Raw genomic sequence first — 19857 nt, 5'->3', positions numbered from 1 at the left:
TAATCTCTTCTGACACCCATAAATTAAAATATGTGCCTCAAAACTTGATCTCCAGGCTGCTGGCCTGACTTACAGGAAAAAAAAACCCCACATCAGTATTCAAAGTAAATTATTCACAAGAATTAAACCAGAATTGTTTACAAAGCATTTTTAATTTTTCATCACCTCTTACATCTTGTACCTTTGTCAGTAGTACTTAGAAAAGCACCACAAAAAAATCTTTTATGCATTTTAGAACTGTCTGTCTTTCCTGGACGGTATCCACTTCATTTCATCACTTTGAAGAGGTATATTCCTACCGTGTCTTTTCATTACAGTTTCATGAAGTGAAATAGTCTTACCCGGTAGAACTATGAAACCTTTCTTCTTTATACTTTACTATTGTCATGGAGAGAAAAATTAAGTTTATTCCCAGTCACATCCAACGTGTCAACCGACAATTTAAATTAACAAACTTCTAAAGAAACTGTCCTGGGCAAAAACATTCACATTATTACAATGAGTAATCCTTCCCAACAGGTTCTTACTACAAGCTTTGCAGGCAAAGATGAACTTTATCAGTGTATAGCGCCATGTGTGAAGGGACAAAGTAATTGCACACTAATTGAAACCCTTTGCTTGTACACAAGGTAACACCACCACTGTTATACAGCTGTGCACCTCCTGCTCCATCAGTCTGAGTCTATGAAAGCTGTACTCGCTGAACTATGAGCTACTGATTTCAGGGAAATAAATAAATAAACCAAGCTGTACAAGTCAAACTTTGACCTCATTCACACACTCCAAATTTCAGTCTAATAAGGCACTCTGCATTAGTAATATAATTTAATATTCCAAGCATTAAATTGATTTGCAACAGTGTAGGTATCAAAATATCAAAAAGAAAACAAAGAAGACTTAAACTTTTATAGGCCACATATTTCAGGAGCAAGTTTTCCCTGATAAAAGATATTTTTCTTTTTTTTTTTCTGGCAATCTAAAAGAGCATTCTGCTGAGGAACCATTCCAGCTACAGGAATCAGCTGATCAACAAGGACATGTCTCAAGTCCCTACAGATGGGGAAGGGGGAGAGAGAGATCCATTTAGAGATTATTTTTGTAAGTCATTAAAGGATGAGACATTCTAAAACATTCCGTTAAGAACACTCTCAACTACTTTACAAACCCCATAGCAACCTTTATACTTTCAGATTCATGGTACAATGTGCATATTAATTTTGACATTATCGTTCAGACTATTGCACACATTTTATTATTGCCATTTAAAGGATTCTAATAGGATAACATCATTGACAGCTTAACCTTTATTAAACTGTTGATACAAGATGATTCTTTTAGCACAAAGTCAGATGAAGACATTACAAAAATTATATAGCTATTAATAGATTACAGATAAACTATTTAAAAGAACATTCTCTTTATAATATTGGTCTTTTCTTTACAATTAGAGACAAGAAAAATGAGGGTTTTCTGTCATAATATTTTACTAAATTAGCATTTAAATAATACCTGAGGCACCTTCCAGAGGTTATTAAAAGCTATGAACAGTTAGCTAACTCAAGAGTTAAGTCTGAAGAATGAGTCTACGGTATTAACTGTTACTTGTGATAGTTTTGCTACTATTTGTTTTTAAAATTCAAGTGTCCAGAAGCTTGAAGAGTTTGTAATCAGCTCCAAGCTTTCAGTATGTCTATAGTAACAATTATACTTCTCGCCTATTCTTCACATAAAAATGATTGCTTAAGTACAAATTAAGCCTCAGAACTTACCTGTACTGCAGGAAGCGCCATTACCCTTCATACAGAGTAAGATTGTGGCTTGCTGAAAGAAGACGAAGCATGAGAAGACGAGTCTATGGGCTCAGTCATCTCATGTTCTGTCATAATATAGTATCCGTGATATTGTTCCAGTACATTGTATTATTTTGATAGTTCTAACCACAATCATAATCACAAAGTAAATTAGAAACCTGACATAATCCAGAGAGACCAACATGTGTTCCCAATAACAAGACCTTTCAAATAAGGAGGTCTGTTGTACTGCAGTTGTTCTTGATTGCTCATTGTAAAACCTTTGCTGACTTTACATAAAAATCACATTGCATTTCTGCACCTGGACACGCCAAAACATTGAAATAACAAAAGTCAAATTCTGCTCTGTGTATATCCCCAGCCAATGGGCTAGAAATTCTGGCCACTTATTTCAAAGCCTTTCTCTGGACAGGAAGGCTTTGCAGCTTCCACATCTCACCCTACAGCTAGCTCTCTGCCGGAGTACTTGTGCAAGAAATAAAAATAAATAAAAGCATATCACTATGCCCATGAGATCTGCAATGCATTCATGGTCCCAAGCAATGAGCACAGGGCAAATCTGAAATATAAGTTTCTTGATCAAAAACTAAAAGCAAACAGAGAAGCTATTGGGATGGATGGGAGAAAGCTGTTTTCAGTCAGAATTATTTGCTTGTTCCTTCTGGCCATCGAAAGGAAATATTCACACACAAGTGTCACAGATATTCAGTATCATATGCCAAAATGGGTCCCAGCCATTTCTCCACCTCTGCCACAGACAAGTTTTTCCTCCGTGCATAATCCTCAACCTGCAGAAGAACCACAAAAATTGATGATAATCTTGAATTTCAAGCTTTTCTTTTTTACAGTATTTTTTTCATTAGGTTTTTTCATTAGATGTTTTTTGAATGCTGTAACATTACCACAACGGACAGTGCAAGTTACCTGATCTTTACATATCTTGCCAACAGCAAAATATTTGGATTTGGAACTGGAAAAGTAGAGGCCAGAAACTGCAGAAGCAGGTATCATTGCTAGTGATTCAGTTAAACCAATTCCTGGAAAAGAAAATGAAAAATTTTCTGAATTGATAAATAAGCATAAATCCAAAGCCTTTTTTTTTGTTGGGCAGCTTTAGGCAAACTCAAAAACCAAGAAGCTTACAGATGAACTAAAACAGTAACTGTTTTCCACTTGTGATCTATTAAAAAAAATCACATAGCTTTAAATATCCTGCAGACTTTCATTACAGTATTACTGTAGAGTAATGTGTATAGTGTGACAGAAAAAAACTTGGGACACTTTGACAAATAAAACGGGTAACAAGAGGTTTTGAAACACAGAAAGGAATTTTTAGAATTGTAGAAGCAGCAGTGAAACATCTGACATGTAAAATGTCTTAGGAAAACAAATGGAATTCATTGCTTTTTTAAGAGTTACCATCTCAAATATTTTGTGGACCAGGAAATACACTGCTGAATTGACTTTTTCCTGTTTATGTCTAGAACGTCTTCTTGCAACCATAAGGACGCTAGATTTTTTCTCTGTGCAGCAGAACCCTGTCTGCACGCACTCTGCTAATTAGGGACATAACTCTTTCACCAGAAGCACTGGAAATATTTTGCAAATGCTTCCTTAAATGAGGCAAAATAAAAATGGCAATGAAAAGTGGAAGACAGCAATTCCCAGAACCACTTCAGTTTGTTTTTTAATATTGCTATGCACTACCCAGTTTACTGTTTTGTTGGCATTTCAACCTTTCATTCACATAAAACCAGTTTAAGAATCTCAGTAGAGCAGACAGAGGTACCTGTTGTTTCCTCAATGTTTGCAAGTTTCCACATGGTGAGTTTTTCTGTATGGTCAGGTTGGCTTGGATATCCAGGGGCAGGACGAATTCCTTCATATTTATTTCTGCGTAGGTCAGAGAGATCTAGCTGTTCAGTACTACAGTAAGCCCAGAATTCCCTTCGAACTCTTTCATGGAGCTCCTCAGCAAATGCCTTGGAAGAGAGTACAAAGATTTTACTTTTATTTTAATTTGTGCAGACTGATGCAATAGCTAATGACTTTCTCCCCATTCTCGTTTTAATTTTTAAAGGAGCTCTTAACATAGCTGAGCTATTTGATAGTGTTAAAATACACACACAATACTTATTTTGCTAATTCAAGTGGTTTAGTTTTTTCTTATTGGTAGACAAAGGTTGGGGTTTTTGGGGATGTCTTGCTTTAAAAATCCTACATACTCAATGAGGTAAAGATGCAGACAAGTAGCCAGAAAAGATGAAATTCATTAGTCTATGGTAGTGATACATCATTAAAGCACTAAAGTCAGTAGGTCTTGACTACGTGGACATCTCATCCAGGTTTAACTACAGAAGGCCACATCATTCTTGTATTTATGACAGTATCAGCTGTATGTGCGTGCCATTGCTCTTTTCAGCAGAGGACCTTTCCATTAGCTGAAAGTGGGCAACAGCTTTTCTTCACTTCTTTTACAGCCTACACTATATTGCCAGCACTGGTTGCCTTCAGAAGAAGTTTCCACTTCAGTAAATATCTTCAGATGGCATCTAAAAATAATTTCTGAAACTCTGTTATTGCTTGAAACATACAAGTAGAGCTTACTTCATGTGCATTGCACGGAAGCTGCTGTAAGTTTAACACAGTTACCCAGCTGTAAGCATGAGGGCAGGCAGATGGGAATAAAGGGGGAAATGAGAAGGGTTGGCATTTTCTAAACCACTTCAGTTAGAGCTGTAAAAGCATGTCTGTCTAAGGCTGACACACATTAAGTCAAAAGATTTGTACCCTTGTACCCAGCAGAAGGCATGTCTGCAATTCAAGAACATAATCAGCAGGTCATACCTGGGTCCAAACATATATTCATGTAGATAAAACAAAATTTTAAAAAAATACTTATTTATAAACAGTCTTGTTTTAAAATCTACTGAATTCTATCAATCATCAAAACCCTCATAAAGAGCTCACAGACTCTTTTGCAGCTGGAAGGTATGGATAGCTGAGCCTTCTCTGTCTCTGAAGAGGACTCTCAAGACAATTTCAGTAGAACTACTCCCCTTTCAGATTTAATGCAGAGCATACATTACAGGCAACAGCTTAAGTTTATGCTAAAACTTGAAACAGCAATTTGTCAAGCAAATCAAGTGCAGTCACAGAATTTGCAAGGAAACACATGATAAAACCTCATACCTCTGCTAATCGATCCCCAAGAGCCTTTACCATTATGATGTTGTATTCATCATCCTGTTTCCTAAATTCATTGCATAACTCATCTACACCAAAGCAGGCCACAGCAAACAGGCCTAAGTAGTCACAAATTCCAGAATCCAGTGGTGCAATGAAGTCCGAGAGGCAGTAATATGGATCTGTGGAGGCAGAGTCCTTTTCAGCCTAAAGTAACAAAAGCAGTGCAATAAATCAGAACATTAAAAAATACATTGTAAGTATTAGAGAAGAGTTTATATAAACATCTGCCATGGATTGTCAAGATACACTAGATGCATCTCCACTCAACAGATAATACGTTGCAGGGAACTGGAACAGACAAACTTGAAGTCATGTATTTCTTAGTCCAGTTCTGCAATACTGGCACAGGACTATCCTCATAGAATACCATACTCCAGAAATTCAAGTGTTTGCTAAACTCGCTTCTGCCACGTTAAATGACTCTGAATATGTGAACTACAAAGAAGCCAAGTCAGAAGGTTGTAAGAAGGAGATGGAGAGCATCTTGAAAATGTTCCATTTATCAAAATATATGCAAACCTAGATAAGTATGATTCATGCTTGAATACTTAAAATAATGATTCTCCACCAGAATTAGCAGCAAACTAACCTATTCTAAACTGCCTCTTCATATGGGGAATTTTACATAAAATTTAAGACTATCAAAATGACTTATCTCCACTGAGCTTTATTTTCCAGGTATTTTAATTATAAGTGGTTTTAACTTTTAACACATTCAAGCAGAATTTCTCCTCTAAGGCAGGGATACTATAGAATTAAGGTTCATTAGGTTCTAATTTAGCACACAGGATCCATGTGATGAATTTACACAGCACAGTGTTTTAAGTCTTCTTAAATATTAAAATACAGACAAAAAACGCACATCATATCAGAAGATGTCAAATCTATGAAGCATTTTGGACAACTACTACAATTCAAAGTACTACAAATACTATAATACAAATACCTGGGTCAATACTAACAAGATCTTGTTATTACTGAAAGAAACAGCAAAACAACCACTGCAGACAGATTACACAACCATTTTCTGCACAGATTTTAATAAGGCACTTCTGTTACATTCTCGGAATTCAAGAAAAAAAAAATCACTTTATTTCACAAATGTTCTGTCATTGTACCTGTTGCCTCAAGCCATAAAATTTCGCTATTGGTTCCGAAGATCCCACTGCCTCTTCTACAGCATATAAATAGATATCATCTTGAACGCTTTGAGCTGGCCAGAAGCCAACCACTCCTCTGGCTTGTAATTTCTTTTGATTAATCAAAGTTTTCAGGAGATTTTGAGCATCATTATAAACTCTCTTTGCTTCTTCACCTATCAAAAAAAGAGAACCCTATAGAAAAGGCATGTTTTCACAACGGGTTAAAAGGGCTTAAAAATTGCTGAAGATTGGTTCCTTTTTCATTTTCCACATAAATTCTCTCATGACTGCAACAATCTGTCAGCAACAGCAAACAGAGAGGTAGCAGCGTCATTATGTCTACACAGCTGTAACAACACATATCTTGAAAAAAGAAAACCCCACGTTTCAGCCAACACTATTCTAGTAGAGGCAGAGGACACAATAAAATGAGCAACACAGTACATGTGTGTGGACCTACACTGCCACAGTGGAAAAGACCAGGAATATCGATTTCAGTGTCACCCTTGCAGTTTTCATCACGTATTTCAAGTCCTACTGAATAGTCTTAAAAGGAGACAAAGCCCTCTCTGCATCTTCACCCACAACGGAGATACACATAAATCAAGAGTTACAGAATCACAGAATCACAAGGTTGGAAAGGACCCATTGGATCATCGAGTCCAATCAGTTCTGTTGCTATTTTCTGTCATTAAAACATCTCCTTTTGTTTTGGCAGGTGAATTCTAAATAAGAAGATTAAGCATTTTTCCCCATTTGTTTTCCAGCCTCACATGCCAACACTTGATTCAGTAAGTGTTGCTTTACAGCAATTATTTCAGTGACATTAAGTTTCCATGTGTTTTCACTACTTCTATGTATTTCAAAACATACAGAACCATAATGCAGCATTATGGTCTGTCAGGATTATTTACATGAAGTAAATGCAATTTCAATACTCACCTACGGTTTTATCATTAAAGACTTTAGGGAATCCTCGGTTGGGATACTTTCCCCTAAGTTGCCAGACATCAAAGAAAGGCTTCCAGTCAATGTATTCTACCAGGCTCTTCAGGTCATAATCTTCAAAGACCTTTGTGCCAATAAATTTTGGTTTAACTGTAGGAATCAGAAGTACAATATCACATAACAAGAATAAATTAATATTGCTCTTACGTGTGCAGCATAACTGATGCTCATGAGCCTCCACCAGTGCAAATGACGTCTTCCAAAGCAATTGCCTTAGAATTCCTATGGCCACATTGTTCCCAAGTTATATCATATTCTACAGTTACAATGTGATTTTTAAAAAAAAAAGCTTAAAAGGCATATAAAGTGAATTAGGATATTTAAAGCCCTTTTTTCTTTCATATAAATCAAAACTTATCAGCTGTTGGACTTCTTAACTCATTGGCCAAACGAAGACCAAAAACCCCTCTAAACAACTTATCAACACCTAACATGTTTCAAGGGCGCAGAAAACAATGTTTGTAAACACGAAAGCTCTATACATAGACATATTATGTGCTATGTTACTGTAGAACAGTAATTAATATAGAATCATAGAATCACTAGGTTGGAAGGGACCCACTGGATCAAGTCCAACCATTCCTAACACTCCCTTAAACCATGCCCCTAAGCACCTCGTCCACCCGTCCTTTATAAACACCTCCAGGGAAGGTAACTCGACCACCTCCCTGGGCAGCCTATCCCCGTGCCCAACGACCCTTTCTGTGAAATTTTTTTTCCTGATATCCAGCCTGAACCTCCCCTGGCGGAGCTTCAGGCCATTCCCCCTTGTCCTGTTCCCTGTCACTTGGGAGAAAATGCCAGCTCCCTCCTCTCCACAACCTCCTTTCATGCAACCTCCTTTCAGGTAGTTGTAGAGAGCAATAAGGTCTCCCCTCAGCCTACTCTTCTCCAGGCTAAACAACCCCAGCTCTCTCAGCCGCTCCTCATAAGACTTGTTCTCCGGCCCCCTCACCAGCTTTGTTGCTCTTCTCTGGACACGCTCCAGAGCCTCAACATCCTTCTTGTGGTGAGGGGCCCAGAACTGAACACAGTATTCAAGGTGCGGTCTCACCAGTGCTGAGTACAGAGGGAGAATAACCTCCCTGGACCTGCTGGTGACCCCATTTCTGATACAAGCCAAGATGCCGTTGGCCTTCTTGGCCACCTGGGCACACTGCTGGCTCATGTTCAGTCGGCTGCCAACCATTACCCCCAGGTCCTTCTCTTCCGTGCAGCTCTCCAGCCATTCTTCCCCCAGTCTGTAGCGCTGCATAGGGTTGTTGTGCCCCAAGTGCAGGACCCGGCATTTGGCCTTGTTAAACCTCATCCCATTGGTCTCAGCCCAGCAGTCCAGCCTGTTCAGATCCCCTTGCAGAGCCTCCCTACCCTCCACCAGATCCACGCTTCCACCCAGCTTAGCGTCATCTGCAAGCTTGCTGAGGGTGCACTCAATGTCTTCATCCAGGTCATCGATAAAGATGTTGAACAGGGCTGGACCCCGTAAAGAGCCCTGAGGAACCCCACTTGTAACTGGCCTCCAGCTGGAGTTAACTCCATTTACCACCACTCTCTGGGCCCGGCCATCCAACCAGTTTTCAACCCAGGAGAGTGTGCGCCTGTCCAGGCCAGAGGCTGACAGTTTCTGAAGCAGAATGCTGTGAGAAACGGTGTCAAAGGCTTTACTGAAGTCCAAGAAGACTACACCCACAGCCTTTCCCCCATACAGTAGTTGAGTCACTTTGTCATAGAAGGCGATCAAGTTAGTTTGGCAAGATCTGCCTTTCATGAACCTGTGTTGACTGGGTCTGATCACCCGGTTCTCTTGCATGTGCTTCATGATTGCACTCAAGATCACCTGTTCCATGACTTTCCCCGGCAGTGAGGTCAGACTGACAGGCCTGTAGTTCCCCAGATCCTCCCTGCAACCCTTCTTGTAGATGAGCAAAACATCAGCCTTCCCCAGTCAGCCAGGACCACTGGAAGATGATGGAAAGGGGTTTGGAAAGGACATCTGCCAGCTCCTTCAATACTCTTGGGGAAATATGTAATTTATAAGAACTTTTACAACCACCACATGCTTGTTCAGAGGCATGTGCACAAGCATAGAAGAGAGCTGGACCTACGCTATGAGGTAGCCACAAACTTCCCACTTTTTTTGTTTGTCTTGTTCAATACTTTACAACAAAACATTTATGAAGATGACTAATTGAAAATTAGCATCTTGTTGAGTCTTGCAAATGAAAAGACAGAAAGCACTGAAGTGTTAATGTTGCTGCAGGAACAGACTTCTTGTGGCATTATGTTTATACGTCTAGTCTCTAATATTTTTTTTAAAAGTAAATCAAAATAAACTTGTACAGAAAGTGATGACGGAAGGGGAGAAAAAAGTGTGAGGAGTTTGATAGAAAAGCCATGTCACAACTTGTGTTCTCTAAATGTAGTATAGTAAAGTGTGCAATATAATGAGCCAATCTAACTTTACTTTGCAAAGCAGGTATTAGACTTCTCTTGCTTATATGGTGTTTGTGGGCAACTCCTTGTGTTTTATGACATTTACCAATTTTTTAATTAAGTATTAATTTCCAGAAACAGAACACTCAAACTTATGTCAAAAAAAAAATCTTGGCTCAGAGAGATATTGATTCACTAAAGTTGCTACACCTTTTCTAACAAAATGCTACTATATCCTGAAGTTTAATGAAGCCTAATCTAATTAAAAATATAATCACTAAATAAATAAATAAAATAAAGCAACAATAGACAACAGCAACATCTAAACTGACCTGGTTTATGGTTTGATAACCAGTCATTATGAAAACCTTTTCTTCTAGCTTGTTGTAGAGACAGGTATCTTCTTTCCTGTATGGACATAAAGGTTAATTTCACAAAGACATCACCACCAGTGACTGCAGCACACCTTTGGGGAGATTATGAGCTCTTCTGAAAGGCACAGGAAATTTATAGCAACTTCAGTAAGTCTCATGAATTCACTGCCAACCTCTGCTTACAGAAGAGTGCTGTACTCACTGATCTCAGCTTGGTGGACTGGTTCCCTGTGCAAAGACAGTCTTAAACTTGGTCAAGCCAAACATTCTCAGGAGGACGTGTCAAGTTTTACACATCTTTTTCAAGACACCAGCTAAGAGCCAGATGCCATTCAGTATGCCTCTGTGTTTATTTACAAGGGCATCCTCGGAGAACTCATATGTTGTTTCCTATTGTTAATTCACACAGTCAGTCTCCATATTTCGTTCCTTCCTTCTTTCCCTTCACTTTCCTAAAACTGCAGCCTCAGCTCTCTACTTTGAGACTGCTTAGATTCTTAACCTAAACAATATTAACACATCAGGAAAGTGCAGTATTGTAAAATACCCAGTAGAGTGTGGGGTAATACAAATACCAGCAAAAGCAACCAGAGCCCCTTTAGTTATCCCAGCGTAGCTCCCCGTTTCCAGCTACTGATCCAGGAGAGCACTGGTCTTCTGTGGGCTGGTTAAGCTCACATGACTGCCAGCCCCATGGAGATGTCCTAGATATCACTGACTGCACACTGTGGACAATAAAGAATTCGCCAGGCACGCATTAGAATCATGGAGAATTTTCCTTTATGAGTCAGAAAATTTGACTTCAAGCACCGCTGAAAGTTTTCCATCAATCCTACTGCATGTTTTAAATCAGCTCAAATATACCTCAAGGTTTTCATAAGGAGTTGAAATTGAGAGTTAGTTATGAAGCAAGTACCAGTCACTTAAAAGAAGAGAAGAAACTAAATCAATCACATTTGTACCTTGAGAGACTCATAGTGTTCTTGTCTAATTTCTTCATATTCTTCTAATATTTCTTCAAAGAAATCATCCTTTACACTTTCATCTAAGAGCTGAGAGCACTGAAAAAAAGGAAAGAGAAATCACTAAGTTACATACTGTAACATACCATAGTAAGGACTGAATAAGAACTTCAGACTAAGCTATCGGTCTTTCAGACTTATTTCCAATTACACTTGACAGCGCAAAACTAAGCCTTACTACTAATCTGCAAACTAGATTCAAAACATATTTAAGAATGGGATTATTACTGAGAGTACTGCCTTACTACACAAGTAATATTAGCACAGTCAAGTCTGGCTCTGGAAAGACCTGAGAGGAGAATGCTCCAAGACTTCAGAGATTGAATAGTCGTAGAACCAACACACTTTGTCCTACTTCTTTCCAGCAAGTATGTGCCAGCTAAGACTACCCATTCATCTGACAGAGAGAGCATCCATCTCAGAGAACTCCAGCAAGATGTTTCCTAGAACTAATGTTGCTGTATCACTAACTCCAGAAATACATCCAAAACAGAGAGAATAGTGGATGATATCTAACCCCATCACTCTTCACTAGAAAACATCTCAATTCTACAGTCAAGGACTTGAGTGAATCACATCACCCTCCATAGAGAAATTGCATTTAAATAAACATATCCTGTGACAATAAATGACACAAGTCAGAAGAGATAACCATGTGGCAGAATAAAAAAAAGTAACTGAATCAATAGTACTTTAGGAACTAGTCTCTTGTCATGCTGCTTCAATTTTCTGCCATAATATTAAGCCTTAGATGAAAGGATAAGAGGCACAACAGAAAAACAGGGCATATGTTTTTGCATGGATGAGAAACTATAACTTCGAACTTACAACCACAACACTCTTGGATGCATCCAGGACATGAATTACAGGCGCGCTATATCGTGGGGCAATTTTAACAGCTGTGTGTGTTCTTAAATGAAAAAGAAAAAGAAAGAGTGTTTCACAACTGAAACAACAAAAAACCCCCCGCCAAGACAAAACACTCAGCAAAATAAATCCTAACTTAATGCATAGACCAGAACTGCAAAAGAAGAAATTCATCCATCTGCTATGCATGGATGATTCAACACAGATTTTAATAATAGGTACATAAACACTTTTCTTCAGAGTATCAGAATGCTTCATAAATAAAGTGCTAACTCACATTCCCTCAATGTCTTAGCAGCTGACTGAAAATCAGAAACTCATTAGTTTGAGCCTCAGAACTAATTTCAGTGAGAAATGTTCCAAACTAAGCCTACCAAAAACCTAACAATTCTTATCCTAATCCTTTTTGCTCCTCTTACATTTTTCTCCTCCCACATGCTACTTTCTGGGCTTATGGATTAACATTAACATATTTCAGTGATGAATATTCCATTTCTACAATGCTCTACTTCAAAACCAGAAGCACAAGCCCTTTACTCACCTGAAGAAGAAATTCTGTCAGTGGTCAATAAATATTACAAACTAGTACCTGCTCAGTCAGTCAAGTCATTCACATAAAAAACTCCCAATTCATCCAATTATTTAGCATTTACTCACATTCAGTCCTTACTGAAATACTTCAGAAAGCAGTGAAGAATCACTTCTATATTACAGTACTTTGTTGATCAAATAAAGTTTGGAGTCCTAAACTGAGGCCTAAGCAATTACATGAAATGCAGGTGACTATGCATGTTGCTCAGAGTCCTGGCAAACTGCAAGCAAAAACAGGAACAAAGACCTTGCAGGTCAAAGCTCAGTTTGCTTTCTTGAATGCAGAGGTCAAACACTGGTTTTCAAATTAATTTAAATTAGAATCCAGGAAGCAATATTCCCCAACAAAGATAAGATCTCCTTTTTCTTCAGTTTCTGTCATATTTTTAAAGCACTTGACCATGGAGGTTACCAACTACCATGCAACACAGCTGTGTGACCGACTGTGCAGCATCATCTTAATTTGATTCTACGCAATGCACTTTTGATCTTGGCAGCTTTATTTATTTAGAAAAAGATATTTTATCTTCTGTTTTGATAGGAACAAAGGCAACAAACAGGACATGGTCTTACAGTGGCACTGTATCAACCAGTACATACTAGGTTTTCTATTTTTCAAAAAATAAACATTATCACAATGAAACTGTCACTATTATTTGTCAGCATCTGAATCTACCAAAGCGGTATAGTAAAAATGCAATCATCATTGCTGTTAAGTCATGAAGAAACTCCATCATGTAGATTCTGTACGCAACATCCAGCCTCTCTCTCTCATTCAAATTAACCCCACTTTCCACTCTTCCAACCACTTATGGTCTTCTTATTCCAAATAATCACGTCTACTTATTACAAAGAAAATGTGCAAATGGTTCTTTATAAGAAATCTCTGATACTTATACAATCTTCCAGAATGCACACATGAGGTTAAACTTAAGAATGTGGAAGTAAAACTAAATATATATTATCAATCCAGTCTTCCATAAAGAATATATTTACTTTGCTTTATTTTATAGAAATTGCATGTGTCTAGGCTTATGCATAAATATATATTTAAATACAGTTCATATGACTAAAATTATTTGATGTATACAGAATTACACATATGTTCTTAAGTAATTTCCATATTCAAAGATAAAACTAGTGCTGCCTTGCTGTTGGCTACATTAATCTCTGTGAATAAATTCTACAAACTTATTTGATGCTAATTATTTGCCATCAATTACTAGGCCACAATGCCCTCTGTACAAACACTAAAAAGATATGAAGAAAGGGATGTCCTAAGACCTCCGCATAGAACAAAGCCTTTTTTACTCCCCTTTCTTTTTTGAAGAAAAAAAAATCTCCATGTTTGTTCTCCATATCAAAGCCACAGGAAAAGAATAATAAAAAAAGGATACAGTTAACCTTGTATTATAACTACAAGTCCAATAAAGACAGACAGTGATCCTACTTTACATTGTCTGTTAAATTATAGGATGATTTCCTAAGGAAAAAAATACAGAATACATTGAGCTAATATTCCTGCCACAGTATGTGCTGCCCTGATAAAGAAAGCAATACTGCTAACAGCTTCTGGTTGTGCACGAAATGATCTCTGAGGTCTTCTGAGCTGTCACCTACTCAAGCACACTATACAAAAAACAGTTAGCAAAGCGTGACCCAAGGCTGTTACATGTGCCCAAAACACATCTGTGGTTATGTTAATAGTAGGTGTCAGTGAGCTGTCAACACTACTTTCAGGACATCATGGCAGCTGTATTGTTTCATTAGAACAGAGCTAAGAGAATAAGATCCCAACAGAAAATCTCAGTCTATCAAAAACAACATGGTAACTTCTTTAAGGCAAGTAGCTAGAATTTATCCCCTATGAGCATGTCTGACCAGGACTAGGGGCTCAAGCCAGCACAATGCTGAACAGTGATCCAGGAAAATACACTAACTTTCTTGAAGATAATAGCTCCCTGATGTCAACATGACCTTTCTAATCTCAAAATCCTGCATTTTCAGAATGCTTTGGTGAAGCATTCTGGAAGTGTTCAGGGCCAGGTTGGATGGGGCCTTAAGCAGCCTGGTCTAGCAAGAGGTGTCCCTGTCCAAGTTGGAACTAGATGATCTTAAAGGTCCCTTCCAACTGAACACATTCCATGATCATTCATGCCCCTAGAAGAACAGAACTGTATTCATGTGCATATGCATATGAACCTTTGGAAGGAAATATACTACTTCCACATACAATATACATTTCCAAAATACATGATGCTCACAAAACCGAAATGTTTAAGACACTTGTTATTTGTTGTGTCCCAATTACATTTTATCTCTATATTCTAGGACTTCTGATATAAGAAATAACATTCAGTCTTAAGTAAATACATACCAGTAGGTGTGTTGGGGGAAAACGAGGGAATGCAAGAGAGAAATGACAATGTATTTTCTTTTTTCCCTGGTTAACACTATTTTCATACACATTCCCCATTCTCCCAACTGAAATATCTTACTTAGAAGTAGTTGCTCCTCCAATCAGCAAAGGTACTTTTATTGCCAACCTCTCCATTTCCTTGGCAACAAAAATCATTTCATCCAAAGAAGGGGTGATGAGACCAGACAGGCCAATTATATCTATTAAAAATTTACAAACAAACATATACAAAAGGGTTAGCAAATCCACTGTAGAAAGCTACAAAAATCATTACAGAAAGCATTTCTTTCTAGCTTTATGCATCAGATAGAAAACAGTGAGATAAAAAGCAGGGTAGCTGCTAGTCTAGAAGCGAGGTTTGACCTAATTAGAAAGTGAAAGCCTTTCAAGAATGAAAGTGATTCCAAATCCCCAGTTTAAGATATTTCTCAGTCTCCACAGCTGCTCAACACCTACTGCTCTAGTTTCAGCAATAAATATACAGTACTTCTGATTAGCAAGCTTCAAACGTCAGAAGTTTGGCATTGAGGAGGGAAATAAGACAAAGTAATTATAAGCCATGGTCTTAGAAACAGCAAACGCTTTCAAACTCCACCACCTATGCTCCTCACAATTAATCTTTTCCAAGATGTAATAGACTGTTTCAAAGCAATTGCAACTTTTTTCCAGAAAGTTCATTATTTATTAGAACAATTAATTCCTGATCTCACACTCACTGATCTGGCAGGCTGAATGCCAAGTGCTTTTACCAATTTAAGACTCAACAGGAAGTTATTTAACATTTCCAAGTTTCTGTTTAGCCATCTGCCATTAGTAAAACAAACACTAAAACATCTCTCTTGAAGCAATCCTTTTGATACAGGTCTTCAGTTCCTCAGGCTAAGTTTCATGGAAATGCCAAATACTAAACAATACCTATTGTTAACACAAAAGTTCTGATTTATATGAAGGTAGTCTGACCAAATCATAGACAGCAAAGGAATGCAATTAGCAGCAATAAAAAATGCAAATGGGGTTTAAAATCAAACAATTCAGGAGCGTCAAGAAATCACTTTGTACCTGCTTTGTTCTCAATAGCAGCTCTCAAAATCTTATCACATGGAGTCATGACTCCTAAATCAATAACTCTGTGAAAAGAAGTGAGATGACACAAGATTCTTTAAAAAACAGGTCAAATTTCTGCTAAAGGGCAAATACATTGCTCTTACTGTAAATGGTGACCTAAAACTGAATTTAAAAATGAGGTGTGTTTGCTTCACTAAAGATCCAAATTGGGAATTTTAATATAGAAAACACCTCTAGATCTTGCGAAATTTTCAATACATCACAGTTCCAGGTGATACACTACACAAAAATATTCAAGTTTAATAGGCTTTTTTCTTTTTAATGATTATTTTTTTTGTGGTTGCACTAAGTCTGGATGAGATGGGAGTTAATTTTCTTCACGGCTGGCACGGCATTGTGATTTAGATCTAGGACCAAAACAATGCTGATAACACACTAACCTTTTAACTACTGATAAACAGTGTTTGTCCAGCATCAAGGTCTTCTCTGTTTCTCACTCCAACCCACCAGCAAATAGATTGGGTGGTGGACAAGAGATAAGGAGTAGACACAACCAGGCAGATGACCCACATTAACCAAACAAATACTTCATGGCATACAAAAATCACACTCAGCAATAAAAAGGGATAGGGAGTAGTTTAGTAGAGGTTTCCATCTTTTGCTCAGGAAATGGATGGGCATCAGTCTACCAGAGGCAGGTTGTGAGTGATTGCCTTTGTATCACTTGTTTTGTTTTTCTCTTTCTCACTTCTTCCACTTTCCTTTCAATTAATATACATTTTTTATCTCCATAACAATATCTCCTTTTATTCTTCCCTTCCTCTTCCCCTACCCACTGAGGATGGCTGGGCAGAAGCAAGTGAATGGCTGTGTGGTGCTTAGCTGCCCACTGGAGTTAACCAACAGCAGTGGCATTTTTTAACTTATTTGGGCAATACATAAAGGTCTTATGGACATCATATCTTATGTCAGGAACATAAGACGATAGGCACCAATGTTTTTTGTCCCATTAAAGGATACATTTTATGAAATGAGACACTGCACTCTCCTTGCTAGTACTCTTTCCTACTGACCCTAGCCATTGCCAAGGCTTTTGTTTATTTTTTTCAAGTAAGCCAACCTAGCCTGCTGGATTCATTCAGCCTCAGTGACAAAAAACATTATGGCTTCATTTCAGTAAGCCTCAATAAAGTTCAAAAAAGCCTGAAACCAATCAACAAAATTTCAATAGAAAAGAGACTATACTGCACATAGAAAGTACTGCTACTGGCTTCAGCCCAACGCATTTTAAAATAGATACCTTTTTTTTTAGAGCAAAATACAGCCCCAAGTATAAAAACTAAAGGAATGAACAGTAAGACTCAGTTCCAAAGCAGGTTCATCTTTGTGCAACACTTGATAACTTGACAAACAGCCCTGATTGAAACGTGACCATTCATTTCAACACTGTTGCCAACCCTGTTGCATGTACACAGGGGCCTTGAAAGAGCTGACTTTTCCAGAAGTCCCATCTTTTGAAGATAAGAAATAGGATAAGAATCTCATTTATTATTTAACAAAACATATCCCAGTAAGCTTTTACAACCTCATAGTTAACAGCTTTAAAAACATACTAAAAGCTTCATTTGGATCTTCCAAAACTTCTTTTTCTGCAACAAACCACCCACATGTAGCCTTGCCTACAGCAATAGTTCTATCTGTTTTCTTCAGACATTACACTTGTATAAGACATCATACTTATTACATTTACCTAATAGAAAACAAATACCAAAACTGATGCCTTCATCTACATTTCAGTTGATGTTAATCTCTATTTACCTCAGATGCCAAATAATTAGGAAAGAAAGTATTAAAGTAAGAGGCTATTTTCCCCTCTTCCCTTCCCACTAGTATTGTAATAGCTGGTATGATCTGTGTTCCCAACCACAACCTGGGGAACAGAGGACAGTTCTCAAGAAACGTCCACCTCTGTTACAGCTAGCCTAATATATTAATTACCTAGTCTTAGATAGCTATAGTCCCAGCTACCTGATGTTAGTCTCTTTACCTGAAGTTGTTGCAGCCCAGAACAACTCCCACAATGTTCTTGCCAATATCATGGACATCTCCTTTTACAGTTGCTAATACTATTGTACCTTGATAAGGATCCTGAAAGTCGAACAAATAACAGAGGAGTTAAATTATTCAGAAGTCTCAGTATTTTTGCACAGTCTTCAACAGAGGAGTTCTAATCTATGACCAAGGCTCCAATTGTAGTACAAGTAATTGCAAAGCGTAGTAGAGGTAATACAGTCAATATTAAAAGCTATATTAAAAGATCCAGGTAATAAAAACTTGCACAAGAATTATTCTTGCAAATTACATGTGTGTTACTAAAACCATATGTGTTTAAAAAATAAAGTTACAGAAAAAAAAGAATTCATATGTGGGTAGCATTTTGTACACTGCAATAGCTGAACTCTTAAGGTACCTCTGCTCCAAATACAAATCACATGAATAAAGAGTTTAAATAGATTAAACATTAAGAAATAAAGGGTATGAACCCTTATAGTTACACACCTGTTCATGTATCAAGAGCAATCTTTCAATGCAATGTGGAGAAGAATGAGGGGAATTCACAAAAGCAGAAGAGACTAATTTTTCATTCAACACAAACAGCAAGGGAGACATTTCAGTGCAGTTATCAGGCTACTTCAGACTACCTAAGCTGAACAAACAGGCTGGAAAAAGTATCTCCTTAAAGAAGGAAAGCTATACTGTTAGAGACTGGTCCTAGCTAGAGGGCACCCAGCCCTGACAAAGAGGTCCAACCAGCAGGGCAATAGTGGAACTTCCTGAAGTAATTCTCCACCAGGATACAGGCCTTTGTGATAAGCTTTTAGTTGTATCATCAGTGTTGTCATTTGGAACAGTTCCAGACTGTCATAGTGCCATGTCTGAGCTGGTACAGGATCAGATGTCAACAACGGACTACTTAAAACTGCAGTATTCAAATAAATAGAACATGTGAAACTACAAAACATTTTTCTGGCCAGTATCTCATCACATTTGCAGAAGGCAGAACTGGGCATTTGACCCTCCTATGAAGCATGTTATATTTTCTGGCCAGTACCGAGTAGCTCTCTAGTTCATGAACCTACACTGCCTTCTGCAGCTGCCATTTTCCTAGGAGAAAAAGGACTTTATATATTATCACGAATGATACTAGCATTTCCCATGGTCCTAACACATTTGTTGAATAAAATCCCTGAATACCCATCAATGCTGCCATTTACTAAAAACTATTATCTCCCCAGTGCCTCTTGTTTTACAGGAGACTGGGGAACAGAGACGGTAAAATGGAATTCTAAGTCAGCCATCTCAGTACATCAATTAAAAAATATGCAGCTGAAAATGTAGTGCTAGAATGTAAGAAAAATACAGGGAAAGAGATTAATCAAGGACTAGGGGAAGAACAAAAAGTGCAGCTCAAATGTATCATACCCAGTAACTACTGATGACCTAACTAGTGACTGATATCCAAGAAAAAAGAAATGGACATGCACATGGGAAAGGAAAATCTGTGCTGGGTAGCAAACAACATGGGCCAGAGGGCAGGCTATTTTAAATATACCCTATTTAGGACACATTGATTTCAATTGTCTCAAGCAAGGAGGTCCTCAAGTTCTGGGCACACATCCAAAGGGCTTCTTTTTTTTAATCTTGACAGAGATCCACAGCTACTTATCCTCAGATCTAACTATCAATGATTTGCATTTCCTGGCAGTCTGTGACTAAAACTATCCTGGAGGTTACAGTAGCCACCAGACAGATCAGCTACCAGAGTCTGCAAATCATTTTTCTCCAAGTCAACATCTAACTTTCGAGAAAGATGCA

At 37.9% G+C, this 19857-nt stretch overlaps 1 protein-coding gene across 1 annotated transcript in view; it reads right to left on the bottom strand.

The window, feature by feature from the left end:
* Positions 1 to 387: 387 nt before the first annotated feature.
* The window catches only part of MTR (5-methyltetrahydrofolate-homocysteine methyltransferase), a 53593-nt gene continuing 34123 nt past the window's right edge, over positions 388 to 19857 (bottom strand). The window contains exons 22-33 of the mRNA XM_054062869.1: positions 18029 to 18129; positions 15976 to 16043; positions 14996 to 15116; positions 11868 to 11949; positions 10980 to 11078; positions 9976 to 10051; positions 7145 to 7300; positions 6179 to 6375; positions 5004 to 5204; positions 3601 to 3793; positions 2736 to 2848; positions 388 to 2599 (exon numbers count right to left, since the gene is read on the bottom strand). Of these exons, the coding sequence (XP_053918844.1) occupies positions 2507 to 2599; positions 2736 to 2848; positions 3601 to 3793; positions 5004 to 5204; positions 6179 to 6375; positions 7145 to 7300; positions 9976 to 10051; positions 10980 to 11078; positions 11868 to 11949; positions 14996 to 15116; positions 15976 to 16043; positions 18029 to 18129 (1500 nt within the window). The 3' untranslated portion in view covers positions 388 to 2506. The remainder of the gene's footprint in view (positions 2600 to 2735; positions 2849 to 3600; positions 3794 to 5003; positions 5205 to 6178; positions 6376 to 7144; positions 7301 to 9975; positions 10052 to 10979; positions 11079 to 11867; positions 11950 to 14995; positions 15117 to 15975; positions 16044 to 18028; positions 18130 to 19857) is intronic.

This window comes from Cuculus canorus, chromosome 3 (assembly GCF_017976375.1).
Source record: "Cuculus canorus isolate bCucCan1 chromosome 3, bCucCan1.pri, whole genome shotgun sequence".
Taxonomy (NCBI): Eukaryota; Metazoa; Chordata; class Aves; order Cuculiformes; family Cuculidae; genus Cuculus; species Cuculus canorus.
Note: the sequence above shows the minus strand (reverse complement) of the source record. Positions and strands in the feature narration are given on the sequence as shown.